The 23,821-nt window shown below is 38.9% G+C and overlaps 1 protein-coding gene across 3 annotated transcripts in view; it reads right to left on the minus strand.

The window, feature by feature from the left end:
- The window catches only part of LOC140952646 (BCAS3 microtubule associated cell migration factor-like), a 27,767-nt gene continuing 3,946 nt past the window's right edge, over nt 1–23,821 (minus strand). Inside the window, exons 1-20 of one of the 3 annotated variants that reach the window (XM_073402081.1) lie at nt 14,703–15,001; nt 14,557–14,611; nt 12,385–12,460; nt 11,818–11,915; nt 11,082–11,163; nt 10,312–10,375; nt 9,530–9,637; nt 8,490–8,566; nt 8,128–8,204; nt 7,679–7,762; nt 7,492–7,519; nt 7,113–7,168; nt 6,722–6,784; nt 6,185–6,282; nt 4,977–5,112; nt 4,338–4,431; nt 3,764–4,225; nt 2,992–3,154; nt 2,307–2,416; nt 1–1,784 (exon numbers count right to left, since the gene is read on the minus strand). In XM_073402081.1, the coding sequence (XP_073258182.1) occupies nt 1,087–1,784; nt 2,307–2,416; nt 2,992–3,154; nt 3,764–4,225; nt 4,338–4,431; nt 4,977–5,112; nt 6,185–6,282; nt 6,722–6,784; nt 7,113–7,168; nt 7,492–7,519; nt 7,679–7,762; nt 8,128–8,204; nt 8,490–8,566; nt 9,530–9,637; nt 10,312–10,375; nt 11,082–11,163; nt 11,818–11,915; nt 12,385–12,460; nt 14,557–14,611; nt 14,703–14,776 (2,703 nt within the window). In that variant the 5' untranslated portion in view covers nt 14,777–15,001 and the 3' untranslated portion in view covers nt 1–1,086. Of the gene's footprint in view, nt 1,785–2,306; nt 2,417–2,991; nt 3,155–3,763; nt 4,226–4,337; nt 4,432–4,976; nt 5,113–6,184; nt 6,283–6,721; nt 6,788–7,112; nt 7,169–7,491; nt 7,520–7,678; nt 7,763–8,127; nt 8,205–8,489; nt 8,567–9,529; nt 9,638–10,311; nt 10,376–11,081; nt 11,164–11,817; nt 11,916–12,384; nt 12,461–14,556; nt 14,612–14,702; nt 15,002–17,746; nt 17,940–18,850; nt 23,209–23,821 lie in introns of those variants that run through there. The other 2 variants (XM_073402080.1, XR_012167373.1) reach the window with 2 other exon arrangements.

Below are 23,821 nucleotides of genomic sequence, written 5' to 3' on the forward strand. Positions count from 1 at the left end.
TTTTGAAATTTTAGAGAGTTTATTTCACCCATTGATATTAAAAATAGAAAGACAATCTTTTTTCTTTGGATTCTGCTTTTACATACAGAAACTCGAATATAACAAGTTTTAAAAGTAACCATTCATAACCTTTTCAAGGAATTGCTAATCGAAATTTCACCAAAATTTGAATTCAGAGTAAAGATTATAAAACCCTTGTTATATACATCTACAAATGCACTAAAGCTTTTTACAGGTATTAGATTCCGATTAACCATCTGTTGTTTATCTCGAATTGCATAATTTATAAATGTTACAGAAGGTAAATTCAGAATCAAGTATTAATTTATCAATGATATATTATTCATTCATATGACATCACACTTACAGAAATACCTTACAAAGCTTCATAGAACCGGAACATAACGTTAAAACGATTTACAAATATACACCAATTTACAGTTGATAAATAGATCTTGCTTAGCTAATGTACAGAGTAGATAGCAGAATCCAATGTATATTTTAACGCATTTTACATATTTTTTTGTACATTTTCAATATTTTGAGATTTTTCTGCGGTATTTCACCTTTCCATCCCATATTATACAATAATGGCTATTCAGAGCACTTAGTTGACGTAGAAATATAGAAACATAATCAACGGTGAAATTTCAAGTAAAGTAGTATAAAATTTATAACTTTTATTAACCCCAAAGCGATGCGTCAGGCAAATGTGGATTCTAATTTTAAAATCAAAGGCAAAATGTCGAGTATAAATAGTAATAGCGAGTTTTGTTCTTTTCAGGGATCTTTGAAATTTATTTTTGCTTTCGTTTTAAATAGGCTCGCTGGTTTTGCCCTCCTCCTTTAATTTTAAGACGACAAATGGTTTGTAGGAAGGAAACTTTATGAGGACCTACACAATTTAGCTATTTTAGCTAGTCGATTGATGCATCCATTTTAGGAAAAGTTAATTAACTCATCTCACGAAAGAAATATCTGAATTTTGTGGGTTTTCCTCTGTATATTTGTAATTTTTTGGGTCAGCGTGCGCGGTGAATATAGTAAAAATGGCCATGTAAATCTCCTCCATTTGTCCTGTGATATCTAAGACCATTCTGGAGGGAACACAGGGCTGGTTTCAGCGGAGGAGTAAGACGCAAACGCGTTCACCCCTCCCCCTAAACAATCTGACTGAAACTGAAACTGATTCTCGCCGTTAATTGAAGTGGTCCGTTTCTTGCCGTTTTTGACCGGAAGTGTCGCGTTTTCATTCATGGCGTCCGCCAATGTCTCCACAAGTTGCTCCTCCTTGTCTTCAAACATCTCGTTATTTACCCCGGGCCATGGTTCCGTCAAACTTCCGGGACCGTTGTCGACAATGAGCGGCATGCTTCCGCCGAGATTCGGTGAGGCGTACCCAGTGAATGCGTACCGACTTGACGGAGTGGGAACTGGATCCGAGCGCACCGGCTGGAGCCGCAAGCTCTGTAAATCGAGCTCTTCAGAGTAACGGTCCATAGCATGGACATCCCTGTTGTGAGCTGTGATAGTGGCCCCGTTTCCAAAACTCCCAGATCGTGAGTCCCCTAGGCTGTGTGTGGAAGAAGCTGAAGAGGAACCGGGTGGTTGGTAGGTCTTGAAAGCAAACTGAGGCCCCATCCAGAGCCGTCTGTGCGGGGCAGCGTGAGTTTCCATTTCAATATTCGCCAACCACTGATCGTCAGCCGTACAACCATCATAGTTAGCTTCTTGTTTGGATGTGAACGTAAAGAATGATTCACTCTCCAAGGTAATTTTCTTTCCTGAAGCATTAAAAGAATTGCAATGTGACGCGTCAAAATTCAAGAACAGTTTCAAGTTTACTTTTGCCAAACCTACATAACAAATAACAGACGAGAAGATCTCAAAATAACAGTTACTGAAGGTTTCATTTGAATAGTCACACCGCAAAGCAGGATTTTATAAACACGGCAGTCTCCGAAGTTACAATAAAAATCAATCGATTCACCCACAATCACATCATCTCTTGGTCACCAGATCCTAATATTGTCAGGATCAGAACAAGATTCTAGTACACTGTCCACCTACCCTTCCCTTAATCAAACGTTAACACCAAGTTCTTATTTAGGGAAAAATGCTGGGTTAGGTGGGCAGTTTCCCCAGAATGTTATCAAAAGCTGACCACCTACCCATCCCCTAACCAAACATTAACACCAAGATCTTATTTAGGACAAAATGTTGGGTTAGGGGAGGAGTAGGTGCAAGCAGTTTCCGCAGAATCTAAGAATGATGCGGGTGTCACGACCAAAAAAATTGTCGCTCACCATCTTTTTCAGTGTGGGCATTGTGGTCGCTTGGATTCATTTTCAGTCGCCTCAGTAGCAGTGAAAGGTCTCTAACAACTGGACTCTTGCTTTCTGGCCAACTTGAGCACCTGGAACAATGAAACAAAACTTACAGTGTAATTAGCTACACTTGGTGCACATTGTCCGCGCTATTTTCATAGAAGGCTGATGTAGCAACAGAGCGGGAACGTTAGTTGACGACGGCGCACGCAAGTCAAACAACTGGCTTGACCACTAAAAGTCGAGTTTAAACCTTTCCGTGCGCTTTCCCGTCGTCAAATGAGTTTCCCGTTCTTTTGCTAAATTAGCCTACTTTTAAGATGACGAAAAAATACTCGTGTTACGAGTTCCCACCCCAGTTTGAATTTACTGTGAGAAGTATGTAATACTTAACATGAAACAAACTCTCCCACACGAACTTGCTACAACTTTCCCAAACTTGTTCAGTGAGAACTAGTTTTATATTGTATATTGTTTGGAAACAGGTTATTTTCTCCAACAAAGGGAAAATTTTCGCCACTTTTACAAAGCCCACAATACACCTTCACCCTCAAAAGAAGTGTTTTCAGACAACGATGGTTATGCAAAAACGCCTTTGAAGGGAAAACAAGGTATATTAAGGGTAGTGTGAAAGAGGGCGAATATTTGGTAGTAAGCTGCTTACCTGGTTAGGGTCCACTGGGCTCTTGATGTGGTGGTAAGCTCCAAGGGAGTGTCATCACTTTTCAGGGCAGTTTTAACCCCATGTGGCTCAAGTACATACTCTGTTAAGTTACCGTGAAGATCCAGTATGTATAGCGAATCAGCGGCTGAAGACTTGCTTGGGTCTACGAAACAAAATGATGATAAGAAAGTAACGCAACGATTATTACCGACCTAGTGTAATCGCACCTTGTTCGCAAGTTGCGATGCAAAGTCGCCCAAAGACTGGGAAACCTGTAGTTGTATTGGTATAAAGGAAAAGGTAATGTATTATCCCCAATTCAAGACCTTGTTACTTCACAACTATATTTACTGTAAACCTCGCCAAACCGTGGACACCAGAAATATTTCTGGAAATTCATTGTGATGCAAGGGAAGAACCAATCAGTCGTAGGAAAACTACAGGAGGCCCAAGCTCTGTTTGCGAGTATTTATCTTCTGAATCTATCACCAGGACGCCCATTTATTTAAAATCCTTTATGTTCACGGTCATTTTGAGATTACGCAATTTCTTTACCACTTGTAACTCTTATACAGAGCGTGGGTCTCTTGCTGGCATGTCCTGATATTCACAGTGATTGGACATAAAACAATAAACATTTCTTTTTTATTCCTAAAATATTGCAGGTGTTTATGGTTTTCTTACTAAATTTGACAGTAAGTAGAGTAAGTTGTGCTATCACTTTATACTGAGCTTGGTTGAGCTTGCAGTGTCAAAAGACTCACATGCCTACCTGATCTTGTAATGTTTGGACTCCCTCCTAGCCATCCCCTGGAGGGGGCAAACGTCATCGCCACCCCCGTCGAATATTCCAGACCAACTCGGCCATTACACTTGTTAGAGAGCTGGGAAGAGCCTGTACAACAGGGTCCACTACACCGGGGACCAGTGGGTGTTCTTATCTGCGCTAGAGGGTGTGTTACGTAAGAGTGAGGAAGAGGAGGCAATCGGGGATTCACTAGGCCATTGTTACTCCAAGCAAGGTTCAAAGAATCTCTGGATATTGGTGTGCCTGTGGAGCTTAGCGGGCTCCCATTAGGCGAACATGACACGTTCGGAACTGTCCCATTACACGGACTGTGCCTGCCAGTAGGCGTAGAGGCTTGGTCCAGGTCATCTAATCCAGCGCTCGTGTGAAAGCGACTGCTTCGGTTAACCACGCGTCGAGAGGAATGTGTTCGAACTGTTATGGGCCCTACAAGGAAAATAGAACGTTTACAAGACATCCCGCAGCTCGTGTAAGGGAAGTGGTTTCCGCTTCAATTGCTTTCACCTTATCAAAATTTATACGTTTGGTTGCAACGTACCTCCGTACGGTGTAATAGGAAATACATGGACAGTTCCACGCACAGTCGATACGGCAACCCACCGGCTGTCGAACGAAAATGCTAGACCATGCACCTGAAAATTAAACAAAGCCGCAAAATAATGTTTTAAGGGATAAACAAAAAAGAGGGAATTTTTGAAAGCTTACCCTTCGAACATACAGCTAATTTTCATAGTTAATCACAAGACGCAGACGCTGGAAAAAGTCTCTTCCGCTACGTACCCCTGATGGTCCTTATGGAGGTTTCCGTTTATCGCACAAAGTAGGGTGAGAAAATACGATAAAAGATCATAAAATAGTCTACGCGTCGAAAAAAGCTGCTTTTAAGTTTATAGATGGAGTTAAATGGGGTTGTCTACGAAGTAACAAGAAGGCCTTAAACAAATGACGACCTAACAAATTTATCCTGATTTCCCCCGCCCACCACCACCACCCTACACCAGTGACATCCTCAAAAGCCGTTGGTCAGCGGGAATTCACATCAATTTAGCATTTAAAAAATGGCGCCTGTTTTATCGAGCAAAACGTGGCCGTGTTTTTGGACCTAAAAACAACTCGGAAATCTCACATTCTTCGACTCACTTAAGTGCTATAACAAGCGACAAAGCAGTAGACTTACAGTAGCAGTCGTATCTCCTCTGTGAAGCGTGTAAAGATGATGTATGGCACTCAGTGATGGGCAAATAGGGTGGGGAAGAACATGGAACACGTGAAAATTATGGCCAAGAACATCAGCTGTCAGGAGTAGAGAGCCACTAAATATAATGCAAAGCAGGTAAGTCAGTTTAAGGTTGATAGAGAATTGAGAGTAAAACTTTCTTGAAAATTTCGCTGCCTAAACAAATGCAAAGCGCTCAGACAAAATGTTTGAAACCAGTAAGTTAAAGTAGCGAGTTTTATTCCGGGGATTTAGTCGAATTCTGCAATGTAACAAGAGCTAAACAGCACAATAATCGAGAGTCTATATTTTTAATGATTATTAAACAGGGTTTTACAGGCTTTAGCTACGGTATTCTCCCACGCAGGCGTTTCTTTGCCCGTTACATATAAGCCCGTTACGTGACAATACAAAGAACAGGTAAAATTATAGCCTGCGAGCAAGCTCTCCTGTTTCACTGTTTGGGCGAGTGAAACAGGTCTCGCGAAAAACACGCATTACGAGTAACTTTTGAGGGACCAATAATTTTTAGAGGAGGTACCCGCTTAGGGGACGTACGATGTGAAAAAATGAGAGACAGCTGAATTCGCAGGCGAACGGAAGAGGAACGGCCTACAACTCATGATCAACACCAATGTAGCAATTACAAGTCATCTATTTGGCCATAGTTAAAGAGATTTGGCTGAATGCTTTTTGAAATTACAAGTCATCTATTTGGCCATAGTTAAAGAGATTTGGCTGAATGCTTTTTGAAATGACCCCAGTTAGTGTATTCGTCTTTATGTACATTTATGCCCTGATGAAAGCCTACATAAAGACTAAAATTGATTTCTTTTTTCACTTGTTTAAGAACGTACGTGTACTTGATCATCTTTGGCACTGGTACAATGTATGCATCACAATGCATCCACGAAAAAAAAAGAAAAACAGACCTAAAAATGCTCTCATGATTTACAAACGTATCTAAAGCCTGCAAAGGAAGTGCACTCAGGGAGCACACAAACGCTGAGTCAAACAGCAGACTGGATTCAGGCACGAGTGAAGGTTGAAAGGTAAGGAATAGTTTACATGTATTTTCTGTCCCCCACCCCTCTCCACTTTCTTCCTTGGAACTATTGCTATGTTTTTAAAGCTCTCTTCACAGGATGGGTGGGAGGAGGGATTTGTACCTAGGATCAAAGGACATAGCAGAGAGGGGCTGTCCAGCATGGGCTGGAAAATGAGCCACTATACCAGCACCATCATGATCATCCTCTTGTACACAGAACTGTGGAACAAATGTTAAGATAGTCAATAACTTAGACAAGGCTTATGTCGTAAGATAATTGAAGGGAGCCCTGTGCTCTGAACTTGTAGAATCCAGGGTGCCAAGCATGCGATTTTTATGAAAAATGTGGTCGCCCAGGAGCAAAGGGCCACAAGGCGATGTTAGAGCACAGCCTTGATAGATAACCAGTCACATTTCTTAGAGTGTAAAATTATTTTATACACTATAACAGGTAAGTTCCTTACTGGTATACACAGAAAGACCCTTGCACTAAGGGTAAAAGATTCCAAAATACCAAATTAAATGATAAGGTGAATAAGAGAGAATTCCTTTACCAAATAAAATGAGAATGGGATAGACTACAGTATTGAACTATTACAAGGTTGATGGGAGTGAATATTGCCTGCCTTGTACAAATTCTAAAGTCTTCTTTCCTTACCTCTCCACTGCCAATTTTCATTGTGTCAATTATCGTAACAACCCCCGATCTGATAACTGATTTCTTCTGAAAAAATAAAGAGCAAATAAAAGAAAAATCAAAATTCAAATATTTCTGACTCCATTAAAATAGCAAAGTAAGTTGTAAGAAGGGGTCTGTCCCAGTTTTTTTTATGATTGCCTTAGGAATATCTGTTTACGCCACTGGGTCAGGTTTAAAACATTGTACAAAAATTCACTACACGAATTCTACATCTGAATTACAGCATCATTTTGGTGTCCATAGGGGCATGTAATAATACATAAGAATGAAAATGTCATCATTTTTCATGTGTTTACTTCCTCAAACAATGAAAAATAAAATTTAACAATATTGTGTAAAATAATATTACTTGGTTTCCATAATCCTGCAACATTTCAGTTCCAGTCCAGCGACCTACTGTTTCACCTAAAAGAAAACAAATGTATGAACAATGTCAGCAACAATACATCATTATGGTATTAACTTCAGTCACACATAAACACTCCTATAAAAATAATAAAAATAATAAGGGTTGTCACTAAGGTTTCAAGTTGCTGGGAGAATACAACAAGTAGACGGGGAATCAGACAGCTTGGGGTTTCTTTTGGTTCCATTTTCCTTCTATTTTCTTTTAAAGGAAGCCGGGTGCCATGTTTATCCCTGGCCGCCACCTCTTAATGATAGCTCTGAATAATATTATTGTTTTGTTCTTAATAAACAATATTGTAGTAATTATCATTATCTTTTACCAAACATTGTGAGGCCTCTGGTAAGGGTCTGAAAATAAGATTTAAAAAATCATGTTAATCCAAATGCATTTTGTACAGTCACCTGTAAGTGCAGGCAAATGAACTCAAGGCAGAGAAATAAACTGGGCCCAGTCTGGATCACAAGAACAATTGACACTCTAAGAAATTATCAATGAATAACATATACCTTAGCAGCATTAATTACTGTGGCTGTGTATGAAAGGGAATTGTCTCCACAAACTCCACCACAGGACTGGTGATTTGGAACCAGCTAAAGAAAATACATGCATAGACAGGTCACTCAAAAGACTGACAGTAACATAATGGTACATGTACACACACAAGCTGAAGAATGTGTAAAGCATGCCTGCATGTTGAATGTTGAAATAGGCCACTCAACACGTTGATTTTCATTGACAATTTGAGAATTCCATCTTCAATATTATAATTAGCTCCAAACTGTTAAACAATTCAACAGAAAATCTTTCAATGATACTGAATTTGTTTTCCTCTCACTAAATTAAACAAGCTCTAATTATCATTGGCTTTAGGTCCACTAATTACACACAAGAGACAATTTTGACACTGACAATAATAAACAGCTCTCTTTATTGCACATCTTTAAAATCCACAAACCTTGCGGTCAGCATATGCCAGCCATCTAGTTCCCAGTGCTAATGGGTTAAGATTGGGGCTCGGAGCTGGGTAACAACCTGAGGAAAATACAATGTGCATCATGATAACGGCAAAGAACTAAACAACTTAACTTAATAAGTTAGAGGTACAGTGTACCACCGTTACTACTGTTCAAAAATCTTATTTTTCAAGTTAAACTAATAGTATCATTGTGATAGAGCAGCCTTATAGACAGTGCCATAGTTGACCTTTGTAAAATGATCATTTCCGGCTTAACAACATTACAGTAACTGTAACTGTAGGAAGCAAGGTCAGTTTCATTTATCTTAGCTCAAGAGTTCTGTACTTCATAAAATACTCACTAGTAATGCAGAAACAGCTTTTGAAAGTACAAGTGTCAAACGCAGCTATCTTTTCCTGCAAAGCCACAACCATCAATCTGGAAAATTGTAAAATACATAGACATTGGAACGAATATTCATTTACCTCAAAATCAAAATCACAAGGGCACTAAAATTCCACAGTGCATAATACGTCCATGAGTTGCAAAATGGGACATAACTATCTTGTACAAAACCAAGAAAAACAACATTTTAGTAAGAAGTAGCATCAGGGGCTACAGTATTGTTTTATTTTTTAGAATTGACCCTACACTTGATGTGGCACATTAATCTTATGCATCAGTCAATTCCACCTGCCAATCTGCTTTTTTTCCAGTGAAACCTTCTGCACTGTAGTTGTATTCTGATAGGAAACCGCGTGCATGTTAAAAGCTCGGGAATGGCCTGGGGGTTGGCAGTGCAAAATTTGCAAATGCTCCACCCCCGGGACTGACAAGGCGGGCAAATGCCCCGCATCAGCTCGAGTGGGGGGGGCTAGGCGCAGGTGGAATTGACTGATTCATTACACTTTATAATTTATAAGACTTTATTTGCAACTATCATCTAAGGGGGGATTTCCATTGATGGAAAGGGGACAGACAAAGACAATCATTGCTAATCATTGTTAATCTACGTGGTTGTAAACGATCAAAAGGGTGAGATGAACATCAATTTTAAAAACGTTCTTGCCCAAGGGCAAGCAGTTGCTGAAATTTTCTAGCCCGGAGCAGTCATGCTAGCCTAAGTCACAACTCCCCTTTTTTTTACTAACATTCACTTTATCTTGACAAAATAATGTTGCTTGCCCATGCATTATCAGACAACTCCTCCCGCTGGGTCATTCCACAAGCCATGGGCTATGCAACAGCAATGTTGTAATGTCTTAGTCCAGCCATGAGTAGTCAATGCTTGGATGTCTAGACAGCTGTTTTGCAGCAGCCTTTTGCTCCATATTCACAACTTTGTGAAAAAATGTATAACATAGACAAAATTTTGATTTTCAAAGATGGCATAGAACTCACCTTCGGTTACACAGTACATCATACACCTCAGACTTAAACCCAATGGAGTGAACCTGTTCACCAGTAGCCAGTGACCACAGATTAACTGTGGAGAATGGCAAGGAGGGACTGCAAAAACAAGGGTACAATAATCAACCTCAGCTAATGAGGACAGCTCAATGGTTCTGAGTGGGCAAAAATATTAACACTGCCATACAATTAATAACATAGTTATTCACATAACTATGACTGTTAATACGGTCACCAATGAGCCCAAAAAAATTAGCTGTAATAATGAGGTGACCATATTAACGAGGGTTTATCTACAAGAAAATGTATGGTCATTTTTGCCAGGTGGCCAAAAAAAGTGGCCATAATAACGAGGTGACTGTATTACCAAGGTGGCCATAAGTTGGGGTTCCACTGTACACCACCTTTAAAGTTTATTGTAGGTGATGGATGTTTGTGGGTTAGTGGGTGTTTTGAAAAGTGTTCTAGAGTTTCCCTTGCTCCATTCCTCCCTTGCAGTCAAGAGTTTCATCTCAAGTTGCTGGTTTGCTACTTGGGAAGACAAGAGGGATGGTTAACACCTTGGGTTTGGCCATGTGGGTTATGCCCTCAAGGATCAGGGCAATGTAGAGGGTTAAAATTAATTGACATTTATTATTATTAATTTTATTGTGCATGGCATCTAAATGGACGTTAAAAAAATGGGATCATTCATCACAGGTACATTGTAACAATACTGGAATTCCTGCTTAGTACATGAGCTACTACCTCAGCAAGCACAGGAAGCAACTAACCTGGCAGCATCACATGCAGCAAAGAGAGGTCTTGAAACTGCAAACTCATCCTTGGACTTTGCACCTTTAAACATTATTGCATACAAGGTTAGCCTTTTCTTCTAGACCAATTATTTATATCATAATGGCAAACCCAACAGGGGTGACCAGGGCGCAAAGAAAGTCAGTTTTACAGCCTGCCATTCGGGCAAGCTGTAACTAGGATGTACTAGCCAACAAGTCATTTCAACTAGCTCCAAAACCGTTTTTGCTTTTAGCAGGATTGATTAAAATCGTTCTGTAATTTGAATTTCCCCCAAAAAACAGCACTTGCCCATCGGGCAAGTTAAGGACAAAAATCACTAGACCGATAGCAAAATCCACTAGCCCCGGGCTATCGGACACGACTTTCTTTGCACGCTGGGTGACACACTATACAAATGATGCTAAACAATGGCAATATACCTTTAATTAATATGCAAGCAGCAATAGCAGCTGCCTGTACATGTAACTTAGGTTTTCAAGTCTCCACTGACAATACAAGCACATATAAAACCACTAATCAGAAAAGCAGCACAGTCAACGAAATTCCCCTCAAAAAGATGCACTGCACATGGCTTTCACCATGGAATCTAAACCATCATGATAAGCTGGGACCAACGTGTTTTCACTTTGGGTGGGATGTAAAACACAATGGTAAGCTAGTGTGTGACATTAATATTCGTAATGTCTGTGTAACCACAGTAACACTGCAGTAGTTGCACAATAATTGTCAATAGTAACTGTCTCACCTTCTTGTGGAGTCTTGAGCATGCGCACAAGCCTGACCGGACCCTGGCGAAGAGACAGTACCTCCTGGGCTTCACCTGTTGACTGAAAAAAACAAACAGAACAAGAAAGCTAGAATTCTTGCACCAGGTTTAGAATTTTTCTTTGATTGAAGAGTATACACCATCCACACTGCTTACTACAGTGTATTAACCACACAAAGTGCATTAACAAAATTGTCAAGAATTGAAATACAGAAGGTATGAATTGTAGAAATCAGTGGGCAGAAAGAAAAGATGTACAAAAATGTCTAAAGGCAAGTCAGAGGGGAGTTTAAAGACAACTTCAATAGTAAATTACAGAACCAACATCTTAGTTCAAACCTCAACATTAAAAAGTTCCAATATACTTAGAATGAGATTTTTCATGAAGACTGATGAACATTCACTAAGTTTCAGTCATCCTACCATCAAAATTGTGCCCAAACTTCACTTTTAATTAACACATCTGAAAACGACATCATACTTTTCAATGATGACAGTAATAAAATTGTTGATCATCAATATTAAAAGGTTTTTCTCCCAAGTTCTTCTTCTCCACATTTCCAAAATTCCAAATGTCACATTTCCAAATTTTATTTCCTTCTGGGATGAATATGACAGTTATTGACAATACATGATTATACATGTACATATACCCTTTCCTCATAGAGTCAAATAAAAAATTAATAAATGTAAAGTTATATCTTAACTGACTTACTGGGATAGTCCACACATGAAATCCATTTGTGTAACCAAGGATTAACAGTAGTGGCAAAGTCAGTCCTGATGAAACATCCTCCTGATGAAGTGTGTTATCTACATGTGCAAAAAATATTAACTCCATGACATTGGACAGATCTCCAGTGTACATGTATAAGGGGCAAGCAGAAACTTGCTGCAGCTTTTCCTTAACTGTTTTAATTTGTGATAGATCAACACAAATTAACTACGTTATAGTGAGAATATGTATAACTATCGTAATTCAAAGAAAAACAAAGCTGGTTGTTACACCAAGTGAGGGTGACAGCTTTGAACTTTTTTACAACAATGACTGTTGTAGCAACTTTACAAGTAAAATTCACTTTAAACAAAACACTTAGGTCCCAGTAATCCTAAACTGCTTGCAATCCAGCTTAGGTCCATCAAGTTCTTTGATATTTAAAGCATAGGGACAAAAAACACCTAGCGTAGGCTACCCCAGCGACAATGGTAATCCATTTGGAAGTTCCAAAATTTACTAAAGTGTGGACTAAACCCTTGAAAATTGTGCAATTTGTTTCCCTACCATTAATGTCTGCCTCCTCAAACTTCACCCATAACACTTTCTCCTTATCCTCCTGCTTTTGACCTCCAGTTACAGCCTGAATGTCAAGTAAAAAATGTTCAGTGTTGTAATGGAGCTGTATAAATTTTACACCTACCCACAAGAACTGCATCAACCCTGATAAGTCACAGACAACAGTTCTGTCAATTATTTCTTTGTTTTTCTACTCTGAGTCATAAGAATAGTATTTAAAGCTCATGACATTATTAATTTATTCATCGGGGTGTCCGCAAGACAAGAGTTGACTGTATTTGAATTAGGGATTTGTTGTATTAAGGTTGTCATAAAAAAATTTAAAACCGCTTATTGCTACCAAGTACTTGAAAGATATTTAGAAGCACAAAAATTTAAAATTTAAATTAAATTAAAATTTAAAAGATGCCTGGGTAAGATGTGAGGATTTCAACTTTCCTACGACACAAATGGTACATCACCTTTCTAGAATGAATAGTGCTCCCTTCCCCTCATGTACATGCATGTTATGCTCCAAAAACCCTTTTTAAAAACTTTCCCAACCATCCCTCCTTGATCTTTCATAAATTTTTGTTCAAATATTTTCCCACACATCTGTGTCCCAGGGTGGTACAGTGATCTTGTGTGGAACTAGCATACTATCTATGGGGAAGGAACAATGCCATCTAGTTCCTGTACAATGAGGAAACCCAGGTCAAGTTAAACATTTAGGGGTAACTCTAGCTTGCCAAAGAAATCAGAACAGAAAAGAGAACAATTTAAATACTGAGCCCTTTTGTATCACTTGCACATCAGAATAAGTCCCATAGTCCAAAATATTTATAAAGTAACAAGGCCGATCATTTTCAGGAATTTTGAATTTAAAATTAACATTTTTTCCAGACACAAATTCCAGCCCTAACTCAAAAAGCAAAATAATATTATTAATTTTAAACAATATGAAATACATGACAAGACTTTTTTCGCCTCAAGTAGTAGATTTGGTTAAATCAACAGGCATATGCTTGTTTCTGAGATCAGCCAAAACAGGATTAAGCTTTGGGTATTCAAATATTTGGTGCCTAAACCAGGGTTTGGCCAGTTTTGCTTATGTTATAGTCAAAATGGTAAGTAACTTTCTTTCTCAAATCAGGAGCAAATTTCAAAGTTGGTGTCTCAATACTATTAGGTAATGTTCTTGTTGTCATTTGAATCTAACATGTTGTTAAATATTAATATTGTGACTTGACACAATTTACATCCTCAAATCTCGCATTTATTACCAACAGCTGATAACATTTTGGGGCCCAATCAAACTGATAGTATTTTATTGCAAAGTTGACTGTAAAATAACATCAGCTGAAATTGACTTAAGAAAATTTATGTGAAATTGTTTTTTTGAAAAAAACATAGCTGTTGAATGCAAGTTATGCTTTGATGTTATTGTACATACTCTGACCAAGTTCAAGTGGTTATCAAATGGAAATTAAATTCTTGTGACAGCGAGAAAATATGCAGATAAGCAAAGCTTCCGATCCTGTCACGTAATAGGCTAACCTCGTCACGAGCTTAACACAAGGAAAAACAAGATCAACACAAGGAAAAACTCGTTTCTTGAAAATGTAGTTTCAAGTAGTTATTTCGTTCCGTTTGCGAGGTTCATCGAAGACTACATTTTAGTGATGCTAAGTTTAACTCCTAGCAGTAATTTTAAATTCCTGTCTAGAAAAAAAGGCTCTTCGCTCTGTTTATGCAGCGAAACCTTTGCATCTAATTTGTCCTTATTCGAGTTAATCCACCTACAAAACGCTACCAGAATCAAATCAAATTGAGCCCGGTATAATGTCGCCATTGCACTTAACAGCCCAAAGTATTTAAGGATATCACAAAAAGAAAATACCTGTTTAAAATTTTAAAAAATGCAGTTATCCTTGTGGATCCCCCTAACTCATAAATGATAGTAGTCACGTAAATTTAGTTTTTAATTTTTATTCGATTTCCCTGACTTAGTCATTTTTGTGACCTTCTTTATAAAATCTCCCCGGTTCATCGCCTTCAAATAACCTGAAATACCACTCCAATGAAAAACCCGACCACAGGAAGGGCGAAAATAGCTGAAAGATACAGGATGACGTTATATAAATAAATTTTGTTCAAACAATAGCAGAGCTTTTTACTTGCCTGAGGAACGACTTCGTGTAGAAAGCTTACCACACTCTCCACGTATGACTTGTCGCTGTAAAACGACCAGATCAATATCGTTAAACCATCGGAGCATACTTACATTCAAAAACGAGGCAAAAATAGTCTGTTGAATGGCTAAAAACCTGATAGGTTGAGGTCGAACGACAAGCCCTCCACCGCGAGAAACTCGCCTAGCAGCATTCTCCACAGACATCATTCAGAGCTTTGGAAAGCTCTCAAGGGTCTTCAGAAGTGAAGATCTTTAAGCTTCGTAGCTTAAGTAGCCTATTTCGCTCACATTTCCATCGTTGTTTTCCTTCAGATCGTTTTTTCGAACATTTTTTGATGACTAAAAACTCTGTTTTTTGGCGCCGCGTTACGTCAGAAAAAAACATTGTTTATCTGCCTCGTTCTCAGTTTTGAGGGAGGTCTGGGTACGAAAAAAATCGGAAACAATGTTTGCAAATGTTTGCATTGATTAATTATATCATTTTCAAATAAATCTGGAATTGTTTTTAAAATTGTTTCACATTCCACATAAAATGGGGAAAAATCGCGGATAAGGAAAATTACAGGGGGCTATGATAATAAAGCCATACCAATGGGCAATTTTCTTTTCATAATGAAAATTTTACTTTCTCTTATAGTTCCTGCTTTGTACTTAACCTGGGTCACGAAAACGCAAACTATTATATTGTAACGTACATTTAGTGAAGATGAACGAATCCCGGGAGGGGGGGGGGGGGGTTACTCCTGGGAATTCTTGGTGATTCTCCAAATCCTGACCCTATTTCAGACTAAAAAATGTAATAATCCATACCCGTTTTCAGACCTGGCCTTTAGGCATAAATTATGTTTTCATTACTTAGGTTAGAGCGTAAGCAAAAAAATTCTTCAAATCTATTTCGAATTCGCATAGTATTTCTTTTTCTTTCAGTGTTACTCATTTGGAATTTAAATGATAAATACGTTCATACACTCTCGTAGTTCCCTCAAAAACTATACCCGTTTCCAGACCAAAATGGGCAAAGTGTATACCAGTTTTCAGACCAAAACAAAACCCTTGCCCGATGGGGCGGCACATACCTACATAGCTTACATAAGGGAGTATCCCCGCCCCGCCTGCAGGGGACCGAATATATCTTCACAGATAACATTATAAAGTACTACAGGAGCTGGGTCACCTTTCGGGAAACTGCTAGAACGGTTTCTTAGATGACAGCCAGTCGTGAACAGAGTGTTGATTTTTCAGGGTTTTTTGCCCTCTCTGAGACACGTGATATGGCGTGATTCTGTGAGTGTTGGAGTTAAATGTCAGGGCTCTGAGACAGAGTGAGCGGGTCATTTTCAGCAGAGGCTTCTCTGTTTGTTGCGCCGTAATGATGAGCCACAAGAATGGCGAAACAGCTCCTTTCCATGTCGTGTTTGATGTCTTGCAAAGTTAATTTTAACGTAGTACGATCCGCTTTGCAAAATTGAATGTGTCTACTTTGTAGTTCTGCTGATCATGTCTTCTATAGATCCTACGTTCTGCGGCATATTTTATTTGCGGTCCTTTGCAGTTTAAATGTGTGTTTTTAACGTCGTCAAAATTAATCCATTCAATGTCGTCTATGTTTCAGCGATTCTAACTGACCTCTTTTAATTGTTGGACAAATACCAAGTTACATTTCGTACTGCAGTCTAGACAAAAGCACATTGTATGTCCAAAAATAAAAGGATTGCTAGTGACATGAAAAGTGACATTGAAAATAAAATCTATCTTTTATATTGATCTGGTTTGAAAAGTTTTTTCAACGGTAAATACAACTTAAAAACCATTTTTTCCTAATGAATAATGGCTAGGATTTACATTTCCGTTATTTTTCCCTTGTCATAATTTCCTCTATTGTTTGTCTCCCATCAATCAACTAATCACCAAATTTTATTGAATGCCGTTCATGTTGTTAAAGCTTTATTGTATTTCATGCACGCACGTGCGGTTTTAATGCTATATATTGGCTTTCAAGTCCGTAGTTAAACTCATATAATCGACTTTCTTTAATGTTGAAATAAATGCTGGTTCAATTCAAGTTATTTTTACTTTAGAAGTGCTATCAAGAGTGGGAAGTGGGGGCGGGGGGTAACTACACCAATATTTGAGTATAGAGTCTGAAACTTTGACCCTGTTTAGGGCAGAAAAATCCCAAAATACACATCCCGCCGTTTAGGGCAACACCCTCAATTTTATTGCTCTGTCTAGGACAAAGGACAAAATGCATGCCGTCATATTGTGTATTTCATATTCGTTTCATTTATTTATGTTTTAGTCACTCACATTACAAAAAAAAAAACGTTACAGGAGGTGTTAAATAAAATATATATAGGCTTCCTTATAATTAAGCTATATTACATAGGCTTACTTGATTGCAGCTAAACCTAAAGCCAAAATGGCTATCGTCGGATAATTTTTCAGACGTTTTAAAAAAATATGGAAGAGGAGCTGGTTAGTGTAACTGGCAAAGAATTCCAGGATTGTTAGTCCTACTGAACCGCTCGGTATAATATTAGTTCTACAAAAATGAGGTCTATACTGAGAGGCTAGTCGAGTTTCAGAATGGTGAAGCTGGTTACTGATTAAAAAGAGGTTACGAAAGCTAGTAGGCAAAAGATTATGGTGATAGGAATACATAATGTCTTAAAAGAAAAAGAACTAATGTTATATATGTCAAGGGCTTTAAGTTTGCTAAATAATGGGGTGGCATTTGCTAGATAGTGAGCTTTGGATATAAGCCGCTCCATGCGATTTTACAAAAGGTAAATACAGTTAAGGTTAGAGCAATAGGTGGAGGACGAGGCAACATTACAGTACGTTAGGTAGGGATATAGTAGAGAGTAATATAAGGTCAGCAACGATTTGGATGATAGATAAAAGCAAGCTTTTGCAATAATCCCCACAGTTTTCGAGATCTTTTTAGAAACAAAACTAATATGAGATTTCCAGGAAACGGTGCTGATCAGTGATAATACCTACCCACGTTATTTATTGGAAATTGCAATAGAGCAAATTCATCTAACAGTCATTGCTTTTGTATATTTGAATAAGGTTAAAAACAAGCAATTTTTTAATCAAAAAACATTTTATGAAATGAAAAAAACGTTATAAAACAAGTCGAAAGAAAATATCATATGCGAGAAGTTCTTTCACCTGGTCTCTCCAGTTCCTCAATAATCGTGTCCATATTTGGCCTCGCCCAAGGCTCTCTCTGTACACATCGCCTCGCAAGGTCTTGATGGTGACAGTCAATAATCCGCTCTATTTGTCCCTCGCGAATCCTCGGGTCTGGTTGTTCTCTGATGCACATTTCACAGAGGAGGATACCAAAACTATAAACATCAACCTAATTATAAAGAAAATAGTGTTCCAGTAAGTCATTTGCGTCCATCATTTGGACTCATTTTCTTCATCCAGAGTTCGCACAAGGTTTTGATTATATCCTCAAAATGATCCACATTTTTAGTATTTATTGGCCATTATCGGGTATTTTACGGATTCACAACCTGTCTTATTTGCCTCAATCAGGTTTAGTGGGATGCTTGGAATAGTCTCCCGAAAATTTGGCTTAGATTTCCATTTTATAAGTCCATTACGGGGACCCATTAACTCGGAGGGAGCATCATTCTGCTGGCAGTGTGGGTCACAGGACAGCAGATTTGCAGATTGTACTTAAAGTGGAAATTTTCGTTTCACTTGCGGAAATGCTTTCTTAGTCAGGTTAAACTACTCTCCCTTTGTCCCTTCAGTGGTAATCTAATATTCCTTTTACTCCCCGCACCCCCCCCCCCCCCCAGAAAAGAAAAAAGAAAGAACTAAAAAAAGGGTGGATGGTTGGACGGACGGATGGCAGTTCGGAAGTCACATCAAAGGGGGTGGGTAGGGAAAATTATGGCCAATATAATGCATTCCGGTTCAGGCTATAAAACCGACGTTAATTTGAACCCCGAACTCCACATAAGCCAAACCAATTGCATCCATTTATATTATACATTTTAAAGTATATTTTGGTTTCCCCCTTTTGAATTTATTTCGGTTACATGAAGATTGGTGTCGGAATCAATTAGGTCGCATTCAATTCGACCTAAATTTATTTGGGTCGGCCTAAATTCGAACCCGATTTTGGCTCATGCGAAGTACGGCGTCTGAACCGGGCCTCAGACAAGACATATTCACATTGAAATCTCGCAGAATTCACAGGAATGTAATGGACTATGTCACATTGCTACGCTGTGAGTTATCAGGAATTTCACTGACCTTGCAGCTTAATGGTTGATTAATATTTCCATTAAGGCACTCCGGTGCTTGATAGATCGCAGCGCCTGCGTAATTGATAGTGCTCTGACGTACAAAATTAGCAGTGCCATAATCAGACACTTTGGCTCTCCATTGGTCACCTTGTCGCCATAGTAACACATTTCCACTGCTGACGTCATGGTGGATGATAGGTTCGCGTTCCTGGTGCAGATAATTCAGAGCTAGAGCCACGTCCAGTGAAATAACACAAACTTCCGCAGAAGTAAGGGCTGGTTCGTCAACATTAAATAGCCTACTTTTTAGGCTGCGGTCCATAATTTCCGTTATTAGAAGTGGGATTCCATCATCTGCAGTCGCGCCGATGAATTGTAACAAACATGGATGGCGACATTTTGAGGCAATTTCGATTTCTCGCTCAAACAAACGCCTGTTGTTATCCGAAATTATATTTGCGTGCAATTCTTTTACAGCAACATCACAACCGCGAAATTTTCCTCGAAAAACAGCGCCCCACGCCCCGCGTCCAAGCTCTTCACAGTTTTCAGTGACAATTTCACGCCGATAGATGATCCAGTCACAATCCTGAGTTAGCATTTCAGGAACTGCACGTTGCTGCCTCCCTCTGGGTCCTTCGTCTTGTCTTCGTAGTCTGTTAAGCTGTTCTCTGTTTGTCGTCAATTGCTGCTGAATTGTTTGCAGTTGATTGGTTAATTCAATAACCCCTTGTTGTTCACCTTGCCGTTGGAATTCATTCAACTGTTCTCTCAATCTCGTCCACTCTTGTTGGCTTGTTTCTAACTGATTTTGAAGTCCAAGAACTCGTCGTTGTTCTTCTCTCAATAGTTCGCCCTGTTCATGAAATTCATTCAGTTGTTCTCTTATTCTCGTCAGCTCTTGTTGGCTTGTTTCTAACTGATTTTGAAGTCCAAGAACTCGTTGTTGTTCTTCTCTCAGTATTTCGCCCTGTTCATGAAATTCATCCAGTTGTCCTCTTATTCTCGTCAGCTCTTGTCGGTTTGTTTCTAACTGATTTTCTAGTTCAGAAGCTCTTCTTTGTTCCTCTCTCAACTCTTCACATTGTATTTGTAACCGATTCAGTTGTTCTCTCGTTCTCCTCAGTTCCTCCTGGTTTTCTTCTAAATGACCTTCGAGTCTAACAACTAGTTGATGTTCTTCTGTTAATTGTTCAACTTCTTGTTGATATCCATTTAGTTGTTCTTCCATTACTGCTCGATCAAGTTCTATTTCTTCAAGTTCTTTTTGCAGTTCAATAATTCGATTACCTTCCTCTCTTAGTAGTTCCTCCTGCTCATGAAATTCGTTCAATTGATCTCGCATTGTTATCAACTCTTGTTGGCTTGTTTCTAACTGATTTTCTAGTTCAGAAGCTCTTCTTTGTTCCTCCCTCAACTCTTCACATTGTCTTTGTAACCGATTCAGTTGTTCTCTCGTCCTCCTCAGTTCCTCCTGGCTTTCTTTTAAATGACCTTCGAGTCCAACAACCCGTTCATGAAGTTCCTCTGTTAATTGTTCAGCAAGTTCTTGTTGGTATCCATTTAGTTGTTCTTCCATTACTGCTCGATCAAGTTCGATTACTTCAAGCTCTTTTTGCAGTTCAATAATTCGATTATGTTCCTCTCTAAGTAGTTCCTCCTTCTTAAGAAATTCGTTCAGTTGATCTCGTTTTTTTATCAACTCTTGTTGGCTTGTTTCTAACAGATTTTCTAGTTCATAAGCTCTTCTTTGTTCCTCTCTCAACTCTTCACTTTGTCTTGGTAACCGATTCAGTTGTTCTCTCATTCTTCTCAGTTCCTCCTGGTTTTCTTTTAAATGACCTTGGAGTCTAATAACTCGTTGATGTTCTTCTGTTAATTGTTCATCTTCTTGTTGATATCCATTTAGTTGTTCTTCCATTACTGCTCGATCAAGTTCGATTACTTCAAGTTCTTTTTGCAGTTCAATAATTCGATTACGTTCCTCTCTGAGTTGTTCCTCCTGTTTATGAAATTCATTCAGTTGATCTCGTACTGTTATCAACTCTTGTTGGTTTGTTTCTAACTGATTTTGCAGCTCCAAAACTTGCTGTTTTTTCTTCCTTACTAACTTTTCCTTTCCTTTAAATCCATTTAGCTGTTCTCTGTCCCTTGCCAACTCTTGTCGGTTTGTTTCTAACTGATTTTGCAGCGCTAAAACTCGTCGTCGTTCCTCTCTGAGTTGTTCTTCAAGATCTGTTAATTCGTGCCTCTTTGTTTTTAACTGGCTTTGCATTTCAGTAACTTGTTGTTTTTCCTTTTTTAATTGTTCGCTTTGTCTTTGGAATTTATTTAGTAGTTCCCTCATTCTCTTCAATTGTTGTTGCTTTATTTCTAACGTGTTTTTTAGTTCAGTGCTTCTCTGTTTTTCTTGTTCTAATTGTTTTTCCTGCATTCGAAATCCATTCAGTTTCTCTTTCATTGTCTCCAGTTCTTGCTGGCTTATTTCTAACTGACTTTCCATTTCAGTAACTCCAGCTGTAACTCGCTGTTCCTCTTCTTTTAATTGTTCTTCTTGTCCTTGATATCTATTTAGTTGTTCCATAATTACTGTCCATTCATTCTCGTTTTCCTTAAGCTGACTTTGCAGTTCAGTAACTCGTTCTTGTTTTTCTCTTAGTGTTTCTTCCTGTTTACGAAATTCAATCAGTTCTTCTCTCATTGCTGTCAATTCGAGTTCGTTTGTATTTAACAGACTCTGCAGTTGAATAACTCGTTGATGTTCCCATCTCAGGCGTTCCTCTTGAATTTCGAGTTCATTCGTCTGTTCTCTCATGAATGCAAACTCTTGCTGGATGATTTCTAACCGACTTTGCAGATGCGAAACTCGTTCTTGATTGTCTCTTCTTAATAGCTCACCTTCTTTTTTAAATGCAGTTATTCGTTTTGTCATTTTACCCAAATCATGCCTGCTTGTTTCTAATTGATTTTCCAACTCGGTTACATGTTGTCGTTCCTCTCTGAGAAGTTCATCTTGCTTCTCGTATTCATATATTTGTTTTCTCGTCAATGCTATGTTTCGTCGGTTTGTTTCTAACTGACTTTGAAGTTCATTACGTCGCTGTCGTTCTACTCTAAGCAGTGTTTCATATTCCATGCTTTCATCTAATTCGGTTTTTCTTATGGTCGTCAGCTCTCGCTTTTTTGTTTCCAACTGATTTCGTAGTACAGAAACACGTTGTTGCTCCTGTGGTAGCATTTCTTCCTGTCCATGAAATTCATTCGATTTTTCTTTCATTCTCGTCAACTTATTTTGCAGATCAGCAATTTGTTGTTGTTCCTCTCTTACAAGTTCGTCCTTTGCCAGTAAAGCGTTCAGTTGTTTTTTCAGTCTTGTCAACCCTGTCTTCACCTTTTGTAGATTTGTTTCGCAAAATGGTTGTGTTTCCTCTGTTATTAGCTCTTCCTTTCCTTGAATTCCATTCACCTGCCCGGCCTCTGTTGTCCAGTCATGTTGGTATATTTCTAAGTGGTTGTGCAGTTCCGCGGTGAGTTGAGGTTGTTCTTGACGTTCTTCTCTTACTAGGTCTTTCTGCCCAAGAAATGAATCCAGCTGTTCTCTCATTCTTGTCACTAATTCTTGTTGTTTTGTTTCTAATCGACTTTGCATTTCAATATCTAGTTGTTGTAGCTCTTTTAAATGTTTGTCCAGTTCATAGAATTCATTGATTTGTTCGCTCATTGTCTTCTGCTCTTGTTGGTGCAACTCTACCTGATGGTGTAGTTCAGTAACTTGGAGTTGTTCTTCTCTCTCTTCTGCCAATTCATGCTGATTTTGTTCTAGCTGTTCTTGATGCTCTGCTCCATAAAGTGCGGATTCCCCTGTTGCTGTCAGTTCAAACTGACCTGTTTCTACTGGACTTTGAAGTTCGCAAACTCGACTTCCTTCTGCCTTTAACTGGCCGCTTTTAACTTGCTTATTTGTTCCCGCCTGCCTTTGATGGTTGCCTTTTTCTTGAGCCGAGTGGTTTGTATGCTCTTCCAGAGTTAAAATTTCTCCTTTATTTTTTTCGGACAGCGTTGGTAAGTCATTGAATTTATTTGGTTGCTCATTGTTATTGTAGTCTTCAGTGCCTAGTATGCTTTCTTGATCTTTCTCGTCCTCATCTGCACTCGTTACACTAAATTGTGGGCCTTGCGATAAAGCCAACTGTAGTTTAATCAATCCCTCACTCATCGTTAGTTTCCTCTTGAGAGTATCTTGCTCTGTGTTACGGATGCTGCAATTTCAACAAAGAAGGGAAAATCGTCTGATCTGAGATGCTTCTTGTCTATAGTAGGGCTGATCCAAAGCCGGGGGTCTTATTAGTCTTATCGCTCTGTTTCCTAGCGGGAAGAGTTGTACATGTTACGTTGATATATAGCATTCAGAAAGCTGTTCAGATTCTCAGTCACAGTTTCTTAGCTTTGAATGTTGAAACGAACTTTCTTTTTTATAAGGTAACCAAGTTGTCACCTATGTAACGGGGGGATATTTCACTGTGTCAAGCGGCTTTTCAGCCTGTCAAACCAAATTGGCGGGAAAGTCGAACTAGGAAAACAACGGAACTAAAGCTCTTCGCGAGGGCACGAGAGTTAGCAAATAGTGATCTACTAATGGAAGTTATTGACGGTGGAAACTGCAATTCGGTAGAGCGACTGGCTCACTGCTGGCACTCGTTACTACTGCCAGAGGTACAAGGTCTAATTTCCACCTCCCAAGGTACGAAGGTTGGACAAGAGCTGAGTCTTTTCTGTAATGCTGCAACTTCTTTGTTGTAGAGTAAACCTCGTAGATAGTACTTCACATGTAATCGCAGGTAATCGTAGGCTAGGTAATCGCAGGCTAGGTAATCGATTTACAACAGTTTAAGCACTACTTTTATACAGTCTACAGTAAACACAGGTGTTTGATATCACAAAGGAACACAAAAACCTATTCAAAAGTACACGTGCTAGC

The sequence above is a fragment of the Porites lutea genome, chromosome 11 (genome assembly GCF_958299795.1).
Source record: "Porites lutea chromosome 11, jaPorLute2.1, whole genome shotgun sequence".
Taxonomy (NCBI): Eukaryota; Metazoa; Cnidaria; class Anthozoa; order Scleractinia; family Poritidae; genus Porites; species Porites lutea.